Source organism: Pyxicephalus adspersus, chromosome 7 (assembly GCF_032062135.1).
Source record: "Pyxicephalus adspersus chromosome 7, UCB_Pads_2.0, whole genome shotgun sequence".
Taxonomy (NCBI): domain Eukaryota; kingdom Metazoa; phylum Chordata; class Amphibia; order Anura; family Pyxicephalidae; genus Pyxicephalus; species Pyxicephalus adspersus.
Window position 1 is genome coordinate 15,441,860 of NC_092864.1, and position 12,539 is coordinate 15,454,398.

General features: G+C 40.4%; 1 protein-coding gene across 1 annotated transcript in view; it reads right to left on the bottom strand.

Moving 5' to 3' along the window:
- XPO6 (exportin 6) overlaps positions 1-1,194 on the bottom strand; it is a gene marked incomplete in the record, with an annotated part of 29,218 nt that extends 28,024 nt beyond the window's left edge. The window contains 1 exon segment of the mRNA XM_072417595.1: positions 233-1,194. Coding sequence (XP_072273696.1) covers positions 233-235 — 3 coding nt within the window.
- Between the last annotated feature and the right edge of the window lie 11,345 nt (positions 1,195-12,539).

A 12,539-nucleotide genomic window follows, 5' to 3' on the forward strand; every position in this document is an offset into this window, starting at 1 on the left:
CCTGTGTCACTGTCTGTATTCGTCTGTCATTTGCAACCCCTACTTAATGTACAGCGCTGCATAATATGTTGGCGCTATAAAAATCCCATTTATTAATAATAATTAGGCATTTAAAAGTTTGTGCTCTTACCTTGAGGGGTCTTTCATATAAGATTATTTAAAAGCAGCAACTACAATTTTGTTCCTATCTCACACATCATTAAAATACAGAATGATGAAAATCACCACTTACCATGTTTTGGTTTTTCGTCTCGCCCCGGGTCACTTGGTGCCACCGTCACCTCCGCCGCTCATGTCAGACCACCTGCGAGGTTCCCTGCAACAGAACCCCCCCTATCCTGGGCTGCCCACCAGCAATCTATAAAATGGCACAAATCGTACTGGCAGCCACTGACAATGGCAAGCTAAGGACTAGCCCATCTGAATAAAAGAGAAAAACTGATAAAACATTGGCATCAGCACCCCTCGTCCGAGGGGGCGTCCCTGCATCAGCCCGAATGGGGCATCGGTTGGGGGAAAGATTGGCACACGGGATTGATTAGTAACCCCTGATCTGTATAGGATGAATGTGTGACCAGGGCGGAATACAGATCAGATAAAGGAATACAATGTGGTCAGTGGTGGAAGCAATGGATTATTGGTCCACTGTTTTCCCCAATTAGGGATTAATGAGAGCAGGGCAGCATGCAATTTAGGTGAGGGGTGTCTTATCTATAGAAAGCATATGAATAAACAAGTGAATTTGGAGATTCACGCACTGATGACAATAATTATCTATGGGGATGTATCACTAGCAGTGAATGGATGGGAGAAATCAGAAGAGGCTCAAAACCTAAACAGCTAATTGGCACATGTGCACCTTGGGGACCCTGTCAGCCTCTGGGGGCCACACCCTTGCTGGAGATGCCTATAGGGAGGTCAGAGGTCAGCTTTCACCACTGCCCGTGGGGGATTCTTTGCATCCGGTTCCGTGTGAAAAAACACAGGAGGAGAAGGAGGAAGGGGGGCGTCCTCGTTTCTTCCAGCCGCCTCTTCCTCGTTAAATGACAGCGCCGTATGCCTCCGCTCCACCGGAAGTCATCCTGGCCGGCCCGGGCACGGAACCAATCAGATAACAACGAAGGGCCCAGCCCTCCAATCGGCGATGAGGAAGAGTGTCGCCGCCATGCTGGTTGTGGACAGTTCCCGTACGGCGAGCCAATAGGCGTAGGGAAAAGCGAGAAAGGATTTCGTATCACGTGACAGGCAGCGGCGACTCTCGCAGCCATGTTTGTAGAGGCATCTTCTGGTGAAACACCTGACAGCATTCAGTCACTGAGCTGCTGCTGCAGATGGTCGTCATTCTTGGAAGAAGAAGCAAGTAGCATGTGTGAGGAGTGTAAATCTTATCCCTGGCCTGTGTCTAACCATTTATTATTTATTTAATGTAATGGTATAAATAAAGTGACTGTCATTTAAGAAACATTAAAAGGCCTGCAACAAGTGAGCTGCACCATGTCTGTTATCTCTGTTCCATCAATGCAGCGTCTGTCAGAATTTAACAATTCCAAAAATGTTGGTATCCCCCGCCGTATGCCATGGTTCAACCCCTGCCCCTATGTCACTGTTGTGTCCTATAGCGACATAGGGGTCAGCGGATGGAACCATAGTGTGTAGCGGGGTGGACAATATGTCAAGTGCTAAAGAGCCCAATGGAGGCTGTAAGGCTATGGCCAAACTAGCATGAGGAAGTGGTAACTTCCTGAGTCACTGTCTGTATTCGTCTGTCATTTACAACCCCTATTTAATGTACAGCGCTGCGTAATATGTTGGCGCTATGTAAATCCTATTTAATAATAATAACTGCACATTGCCAGTTTGACCATAGCCTTGCTGTAAGTCGTAACCACACCATTACCATTTCCTCATGCCAGTGAATTGCTGCCTTGGTGGGCGACGCTACAAGTAGCTGCTCACCATGGCATGCCCATAGGAAATGAGTGGGGGTGTCAATAAGTGGTCCTAGTACAGCTCCCTGCCACCAGCTGTCATATGTACAGATGCCGGTTATTTAGGAATCAGCGCTGTATGCGAGTCACTGATAGGCTGACAAGGTGCCAGCGCCTGGAAGACGTGCCGGATCCCGGGGAAGGTCTGAACCTACCTTGATCTAGCCTATCACGGGAAAGCCAGGAAATGCGGGTTACCGGAGAGGTGAGCATAATATTTTTTCCACCGCTTTTTTTTTAATTAACAGAGTCACATTAAAGAGACCCTGTCTCCAATTTAAACATAACATAAAAAATTTACTAATATTCAATTGCACCATTTGTCTTTTAAATAAACAATGTAATTATTGACGTGCTTCTGAACTTTATAAAAATTCTGACTTTAAAAGATTTATTTTCTTAACACAGCCACGTCCTACCTTGCACGTCTTAGACCTTTTCTTTTATGGCTTTTTTTAAGTGATGAATTACTGACTGTGGTGGCCTAGCTCCTCTGCACCATAAAGAAGAGAGAGAAAGGTAAGGGTAAGCTGTATGATGGTTGATGGGTGCTTCACCAGGTAAGCAATCTATATCTTCCTAATATCAGTTACCAGGCATAACTACAATACATCCATTGACCGGACCAATCATAGGACAATTATTTTGCCCCTGCCCGCTACAACAGGTAGGGGGAGCACTCTTAACCAGAAGTTAAAGCGTACTTAACCACCTGGGCGTTACACTAAGGTCTAGATTTCTGTTCCAAAAGCGTTACACTGTTTTTCATTAAATTTTTTTTTTTTAATTGTAGACCTGTAACTTACAGAAATATGTCCGAACAGGGTTCTAGTAGACAATCATCACACACAATCATGTAAAAAAAAAAAAAATACTTTTAATAAAATTCAATAAAAGACACAAAAAATCAGCTTAAACAAGAATACATAAATAAATGAAAAATACTGAAAATGCGATAATTCGGTATACTGTATAATAATATATTTTTCTAAAACCCTCCCTAGTGTCCGTCACATACCTATAGACAAAACCACATAAATATATTTTCTATTATTTTGTATTGGATTGGATACAGGACTTTGTATTCAATCCAATACAAAATGAGAACAAAATTCAAACTCTCATTTTGTATTGGATTGAATACAAACTCCTGTATCCAATCCAATACAAAATGAGAGTTTGAATTTACCAATTACATACTTTGTATTTATTTTGAATTATTTTGTATTGGATTGGATACAGGAGTTTGTATTCAATCCAATACAAAATGTGTTTGAATGAGTTTCAATTTGAATTTCCCGCACACGCGCCGACGTCATCGTACGCGCCGACGTACACGCTACGAAGGGAGAAGAAGCTTCTTCTTCCCAGAGAGGACACCCGACGCTGGAGGACGACGCTGGAGATCAACGCTGGAGGATGACGCTGGAACACGACGCTAGATGATCGCAGCGGGACCGGGTAAGTGATCTAAAAACCTAAACTTTTCTCACTGTATTTTCATACAGTGAGAAAAGTTCGGGGTTATCGATAATTGTAATTATTTTAAACTCGAACCAAGGTCGGGGTTATCGCTCAGGTGGTTAAACTCAGAAATTTCACTTTACATAAAAGGGTAGACAACCTCTGATTGTTTGTTTTAAAGTGCAACACCCTTTTTTTTATAATAAAAAAGGGTGCAGCACAGCCCCCTAATTCTCAACTGCCTAGGTGATCGACAATGAATGGGAGTGCAAAGCCTCCCAGGATACCTATGTCAGGCATCTCAGAAGGCTCTTGGGTGTAGCTTCTGCGCATGCCTGCGCATCTCGGCCACGAGTAGGAGGAGCCTTTTTCGTGAAAAGGGGAAAAAAATGCAGATTTTACGCATGTGCAGTTTGATTGGGAAGTTTTTTTTCCAACCTTCTTCACCCGATCTCGCGCCTGGGTTGCGTGACATTGGAAGAAGAACCAGGAAGAAGAGGAGAAGATGGCGGCGCACCAGCTTCAAGACTGATGCCAAGACGACGCCGGACCCAATGCAAGACTCCTCCGGACCGATTGACTGCTCTGCAGGATTGAAGGTAAGTGTATTGTTTTGTTTTCAGCTTTTTTCAGTATACTTCCTCTTTACCCAAAGCACTCCCCACTATACCCAATAATATTAGGCAGAGCTCTGGTATTATTGTAAATGGCAATAAGCCTGTCTGAGTAAGGGAAGGCAGAGCAAAATGGCATCCCATTTGGCTGTTTAATGGTGCACAGTGGTAGTGACCAGTGTATGGCTATCTTCATTCATTTTCAACAAACATATATCAATCAAATATTGAATCCGGAATACTCTGAGTTTCAATAGATTTACAGTAGATGCAATGATTTCTCTCATAAATGTATATCAACCAGTGTATGGCTGCTTTAATACTATAGTATCACTTGTTAGGTCACAGTTCTGCTGGCATCAAATCTAAGATAACGGCAGCCAGCAGCAGATCCAGACTGTTTGATGTCTTCTCAAGGAAGGAATTTACAGGTAAGTAATAAACCTAAAATATGGTAAATGCACAAAAGACCTGCAAGTCTGTTGTTCAAATGAATGGTCATTGTTGGGTTTAGAGTGGAACAAACTGGGCAATTGCCCAGGGCCCTCCTCTCCTCCAGAACCCCAATTGACAAAATAGCAGGGGTGAATGGAGCTGGAATGTTGTGTATTAGGACCCTGCTTCATTTGTACTCAGGGCTCCATTTTGCCTGAAACCATTACTAGTCTACAGGGTCTGTATGGGTGGACTGATCATAGACATTTCATGTGGTCATTAGGTAACCTATGAGATTAGACAATGCAAAATTTGGAGGCTAACGTCTGAAATTACTATTTTATGTCTTCAATTCACTGATCCATCATCATGCAGATAATGACTTTTATTTTTTATTTGTTTATATACCTGTCCCCTGATTCTGTCCTTTGATGATTGGGACATCCCTGGTGTTTCACTACTTTTCCAGAAGCAAATTTCATCCTACTATGATAGTCCACATTTAGGTACTTCATGTTATAGGGTGACAACACTATATCTATGTTTCCCTTTGGTTGTCCTGGTTTGTTATGCTGCCATTTAGGCTTTTAATGGATAAAACACATTTTTGTTATTATTATACAGTATTTATATAGCGCCGGCATATTATGCAGCACTGTACAAAGTCCATAGTCATGTCACTGGCTGTCCCACAGAGGAGCTCACAATCTAATGTCCCTACCATAGTCATATGTCATTATTACAGTGTAAGGTGTAGTAGGGGGGAAGCCAATTAACCGAACTGCATGTTTTTGGAATGTGGGAGGAATCCAGAGTACCCAGTTTTAACACTTATCGTTGTCATTATCAAGAAAGTCAGCCTGAGAAATGCCGAGCAGCCATCACTGGAATCCATGTAGACGGGAAATGGCAGAAAGAGATCATCATCATCAACCTAGATCAAAAAGAAGGGAAAAAAGGTTATTTATGGACAAAATTTGGTATATTATTATATCATACACAGTGCATTAGAAACAATGAAATTTAGTTTAGAGTTTACTTCCACTAAATAATATTGGAAGACATGTCAATCTATTCAAACTTTTGATTCAGTACTCCACCATCCTTTTCCATCTACAAGGAAATAAAGCCCGGTGTTGCAGTAGTTGGAGTACTTAGGACTAAGAAATGTTCTACACCTCCACTTTGTTGGTCAAACTTACTGAATAGAGAGGCAAAGAAAAGCTATGCTGCTAGTGAGGGTTGCAAATTATGCTTCACTTTGCTTGAATGAACAAAGCACAAGCTTGCACAAGCCAAAGTGATAGAGAAATGTGTGAGAATACTAAAAAAGCAGAAAAAACAGCCTGAAACAGAAATAGAAGTGTGAGAGTGGAGAAGATTTAACAGAAACATAAAACTAGCTGATTGAATGACTGCAAACAAGCTCAGAAAATAGAACTTTCTTTGCCTGTACATAATTGGTTGCATTTTCAGTTCCCCTATGCACTGGTGCAATCTAGAGAAGTGATGGCAAGGTTATCAGCCTAGTTTTAGTTTTTTTTTTTAAGGACAGAAAATTCTGGACAACCAATTTTTTTAATGATCAGGGTGGAGTCAGCTGTGTGCCTCATTGCGGAGAACACTGCTGACACTTCATTGTGTTTGTAAAAAATGGTATCCAAGAGAAAATTAGTACAGCCTATTAAGGTAAGCAGGAGCAGTAGGAAGGAGTCTGGCTATGCAGACAGTGATGTTAAATAATTATTAAATAGTATTTATATAGCGCCAACATATTACGCAGCGCTGTACAAATAAATAGGGGTTGCAAATGACACCGGAGGAGGAGAGGACCCTGCTCAGAAGATATACACTCTTTGCGTCATAGCATACATGCCATTAAACTGCCCAATTTTTGAACTGTACTCCAGCTTCAGTACTACGATAAAGGTAAAGCTGCCCTTCTGCCACCTTAAAAGATATCCAGGTGGGATACACTCACAGGTTCAGATGTCCCTAATAACCCCAAAGTGGCATTCCTATCCATGCTTCTGGGATCGGTTAAATCTGCTAAAAGAAATGTGTTACGCCATTTCTTAACAGCAGCCAGAGCGAGTATTCCTAAGTTTTGGAAACAAACAGATACTCCTTCCATGAAGGATTGGTTTATGGTTCTGGAAAGCATCCAACATATGGAAATGTTGGTAGCAAAAGACAAAGAACAATATGAAAAATACAAAATGATGTGGTCAGCCTGGGACTGGTTTAACGAATCATCACAGTTCCAGACCTTCATGTCGTAAAGCGACGGAGCCCCCTTGGCATTGATACAGCATGATTGATTTGGTCATGATTCTTGGCAATCACATCTAATCCCTGATTTTGGTGGGTGTATTATACTTGAACCATTTTCCCGTTCTCCTCCCTTTACCTTCCCAACTTCGTCCCAGACCCATCCCTCCTTCCCCCTCTCTAATCCCTTAGGGCTTTATGTCTGTGTGTATATCCCCGTGTCTCCCCTTAGTTCAGGTGCAAATGACATTTATACATGAGTGATAGGTTATAAATTTTTTTTCCTTCTTTTTGAATGGATACATACTTTTGTACTGATGTATGTATTTTAAAACCAAATTGTTTATTATTGGCCATCTCAGTTGTTTTTTATATGTTGTACATTTTTATGTATGATCTATCCGCCTGTTGTATACATTCACTTTCATTAGAATAGATTATGTATATTGTTTTATTTATGTTTTATACAAAATTTAATAAACAAAAGATATCCAGGTGGGATTATGGGGCTCGCTGGCCATAGTATTGAGCATTGATGGTGAACTGAGGATATCTATACTATAGAAAAACTAACTTTGCAGACATTCTAGCAAAACACTACCTTCGAGGGGAAGATTGATGCCCAATCTCTGAACACTTGGAAAGGATGAAGGGTATTACCTGCACATACCAATTTAAGGGGTCATGAAACAAAATAGTAGGCATAAGGATGGTGAATTTATGATTGACGCCACCAGGCTAAATTTAAAAAAAAATCGCACAGGGCCGCTGGTTTCTCCAAGGAAGAATAAAAATATATTCTTTGTTAATTAAGGGTGCTGACATTCCTGTATGAGCTTGTTTATTTAGGCCAATAGGCAAATACATAGTAGAAATGCAGTCACATAAAAAGCTAACTGTGGAGGAATTTGTAATTCTGTGTGGTCAATGCACACACCTGAGATATCTTTATATACGGTATTTGAGCAATTTGGTCTGGATTAGGATCTGCCCCAGCCTGTGGTTAGGCAATGAAACTGACCACAACCCTAATAAAAATATTGTCACATGCTTCTAAACATTGAGGTAGAGAGGGCCTGTGTCTGGAGTGAACTGGGCAGAATGGGAAACTCTGGTCCCATAGTGTAGTGTAGTCATTGTTATACACATAATGAAACTCCTATTACAGCAAAGTGGAGGTAGGACAATGAACATGTGGGATGTGGAGGAATAAATATCAATATCTGTCTTCTGGTGCCCATTGACAATAACAGACAGTTTTCGAACACTGACAATCTGATGTCTATGAGACTCCTACCGATACCACCAGCCAGGCATCTCGGTAAAAATGGTAATTGGCCACATTGGAAATCGTTGTCCATTATTTCTATCTGTCAGACTGCTGCAGACATCCAAAGAGGTAGTTTGTGTTTAGGGACCTGACTGCAGACACAATTGACCGTTGGAACGTGGATTACTCCTGCACGTTCCAGCATTCATTTTGTTTTTATAGTGTCCTGCAGGGAGTTTACTCAATCCAGATGTTTACAGCTGGATTACAAAATGTTTGTATGTTTGTAATCTTTCCATGAATCTGGCAAATGCCCCCTCTCTGAGCCTGCCCAGAGGAATGTTGTTTGGAACAGGCTGATTGTTGTGCTTGGTCACTTTATTTTTCCCCCAGAACCTTTGGATTTTATTCTTCCTCCTCTGTAAACCAATACACGTACCCAATATTAATGTAGTCAGGTTAAATTAGGAGTAAGAGCTCTGTGTCCTGATGTCAGTGTATTAGGAGAGGAGAGCTCATTGTATTAGCAGGGTAGTATGGCAGTGACTGTGTTTAGGAGGTGGGCAGGGTGTGAGAATGGTTGCAGCTGTGCTCCTTCAGTTATGTGACATTCTTGTGCTGTCCTGGGGGTGCTGTCATGTTACATCTTGCTCTTGCATTGCTCTCACTCTGCATTTAGAACTCACACAAAAGCCTCCAGCAAGTAGAAAACAAATAAAACTGTTGGTATTGTGCTCACAAAATGTGCTGACATGTTTCTCTTTTTGCTGTTTGAGACCCCAAATACTTTACATATTGATAAATGTATTTTAATTTTAGACTTACTAAGGACTACAAATATGTGTATTCTAATCATTGTTTCAATTTACAATGGAAAAATGACATCATGAGGCATGCAGGCTATGATGACACTTTGGTATTAACAATGCAACATATGATATCGCCAGCAATCTGTGATATCCCTCAGAATTCAAGATATCATTTCACTAGAGAGTAGGGAGTTCACTGGAATTGCAGCATGTCAACCATTGGAGAACTGGGACATCACTAAGGATGCAACCTGTTTAATTCATTTCCATCATCCAATGACATCACTGAGAATGTGAATAATCCAATTACTGGAGACCAATGATATCATTGAGAATGATATTCATGCAATCATTAGAAATGAGTGACATCAATTAGAATGCAACTTATAAAGTCATTTGACACCAGTGATAACACTAAAAATTCAATTTATGAAGGCAATAGAGATCAGTGACCTCACTCAGAATGCAACTTATAAAATCACTGGAAATCAGTAACATCAACGAGATTGCCAAACAACCTATTATAGGCCAGTGACATCACTGAAGAAGCAACTGAGCCATTTAGTAAAGACCAGTAAGATTACTTAAAATGCAATCTGTAGAATCACTGGAAACCAGTGGCACCCCAAACAAGGCAAACTATGCAATCATTAGAGACTAAGGACACCTTTGAACCTTTAATGTATCCATTCAATATAAATTACTAACAGCAATGAAAATGTGCTTTGTCTTCATCAATAAAATGCAGCCTATCCAATCACTAGAAACCAGTGACATCACTAAAATGCAGCCTATCCAATCACTAATGACCAGTGACATCACTAAAATTGCAGCCTATCCAATCACTAGAGTCCAGTGACATAACTGAAATGCAACCTATCCAATCACTAGAAACCAGTGATATCACTAAAATTCAACCGATCTGATAACTAGAAACCAGTAACATCACTAAAATGCAGCCTATCCAATCACTAATGACCAGTGACATCACCAAATTGCAGCCTATCCAATCACTAGAAACCAGTGATATCACTAAAATGCAACCTATCCAATCACTAGAAACCAGTGACATCACTAAAATGCAACCTATCCAATCACTAGAAACCAGCGACATCACTAAAATGCAGCCTATCCAATCACTAATGACCAGAGACATCACTACAATGCAGCCTATCCAATCACTAAAGACCCATGACATCACTATAATTGCAGCCTATCCAATCACTAAAAACCAGTGACATCACTAAAATGCAGGCTATCCATCCTCTAATGGCCAGAGTTACCCAATGACAGTCTATAGTCATGTAGTCATGTTCCTAACTGTCCCTCGAAGGGGCTCACAATCTATTGTCCCTACCATAGTCATATGTCATTAACACAACCTAAGAACAATTTTGAGGGGAAGCCAATTAACCCACACAAACACAGGGAAGACATACAATCTCCTTGCAGATTGTGCCCTGGCCCAGATTCAAACCTGTGACCTAGCAATGCCAAGACAATAGTGATTGCCACTGAGCCAACCATGCTTGCTCAATCTACTCAAACAATCACTAAAGATTGTTTCCATCGATGATTTTTGTTTGTCTGTATGGGACTTTAAAACAAATCGTCAAAATCTATTGATTTGTATGTAATGACATTACTGCAATCTTTATATTTGTTTAGGGCTAGGCAAACTTCCTATGGATGACCCTAAGCTTGAATTAAAAATGGCTTCCTTGCTATTTATAGGAGACAGGTACACTTTAATTATGTAAAGGAAAACTTGTTGTCTTGTATCATGGTGCAAAAAAAAAAAAAAGATCACCCTTCCACATTACAAAGCTTGTGTTCTGTAGCAGAGCTGTGTTTGGCCTTCTACAGATGAGGAAAGGTGATGGCATTCCTCCAGGGAAAGACATGCATTTAAAGTCTGAGCGGAGGAGTGCTACAATCAGCCATGGCCTTGTCGTATACCGTCTCTGCTACTTGGAGAGATTGCAGCCTTACTTGCAGACAGTATTGATTAGCTTGTGACTTCTCAGTCCTTCAGGTCCTATATATAGCTGGATGCATCCTTTTGCATGGAAATAGGGAAGGGGGGAGGCTGACCTCTAATTCTCCCATCATCCTCCCTCCCAGCTTCCTACTAATGGATTGAATTGCACATTATTACATTAATGGGAACCTCATACACAAAACCTCTAGGACCAGTAAACTCTCCATTTTATCTCTAACTTGATAGCTGTGTCCAAAACTCAGCATTTTCTATGATCTCATAATCACTGGAATCAGATATTGTAAATCCTGTTACTGTACAGTTAAAGAAGAACTGTATCTGTCTGTCATTTGCAACCCCTATTTAATGTACAGCACTGCGTAATATGTTTGCGCTATATAAATCCCGTTTAATAAAAAAAAATCGAATTTAACGTAAATCAGGAGCTAAAAAATCACCAAATACAACCTGGTAAATTCAAACTGGATAGTAAAAATTATTATACCTGTGGATATGATTGGAGGAAAGAATATAGGCACATCATGGGTAACTATGTTCATGAAAAGTAATTTGTGCTGTGAAATTCTCATTTACCAAAACAAGAATGGCAACTGTTTAGCCTAATTTAAAACGAGTAAAAAGGGAAGGTGCATGTGGCAGGGAAATATACTGAACAATGCAAAAAATCCCCAGAACGCTCTGTAGCCAGTCAGCACAAATCCGCTTCAACATTTTAGGATAAAAACAGATTTTTTTTGTTATCATATATTTGCAAATGTGAAGCCACACTGCCTCATCACGGGCTCTCTGTAAAATGCAGTTCCCTACTCTTTTCTATCTATGCTTTCATCTTGGGACCTATATAGCAATATGTACATTAAAATCAGCAATAAATGCCTAAAGGTGAACTCCAGCTTCCCTTCTAGTCTTGTATAGCTGTATATTTTCCTCTCCTGTACTGAAATTGCTTCTCTGATTTCAGGAAGCCATGCGCAGCACACTATGTTCCTTCCCAGCAGGTATGATCTGTCAGCATTGAGCAGAGAATCACAGAGAATTATGTAAGTTTTAATTCACAGCAAATTTAAATCCTATTGGTATAAGAAAGGAAAGAATGCAGAGAAGATCTGGAATTCTAAAGGCTCTGAAAAACTGTTGGCTACACTGCCGTACCCCCAGGTAACTGACCATGTGGGGAGAATCAGAGGCCAGGTTGGCTGTCAAAATTTACCTGTCATTCACACCTGTCTGCCCTGGTGCAAAAGTGCAAACTAGTTTAATTGGTGCATTTAATGAATGGGCCGTGAATGCATCAGAACAGACAAAAAGTCAGAGATTTATTTTCAGGTAGTACACTAAGTCACATGGACATACTTTTGGACATACATTTGGGCAAACAAAATGTGTCAATATGCATAGTGGCAACACATTCATTAATGTGTGTTCTTCTGCAAAGCTCAAGGGTGAATGGGCCCTAATGTTTTGTTTTTTTTCTTTTTTCTTTTCTTCTTCTTTCTTTTAGAACTTTAACAGAGTTTAATGTGAAGATATCTGGATACGATGCATCCAGTTGCTGAACAGTGGCAGGTCTCTGGCACGTAGCTGGTACAATGCCTCCATGGAAAATGTAAATTATTCATCATTGTTTTTAATGTGTTTTTATATTTCAAGCAGGGAAAAATCAATGTGTGTTTATTTACTATTTAG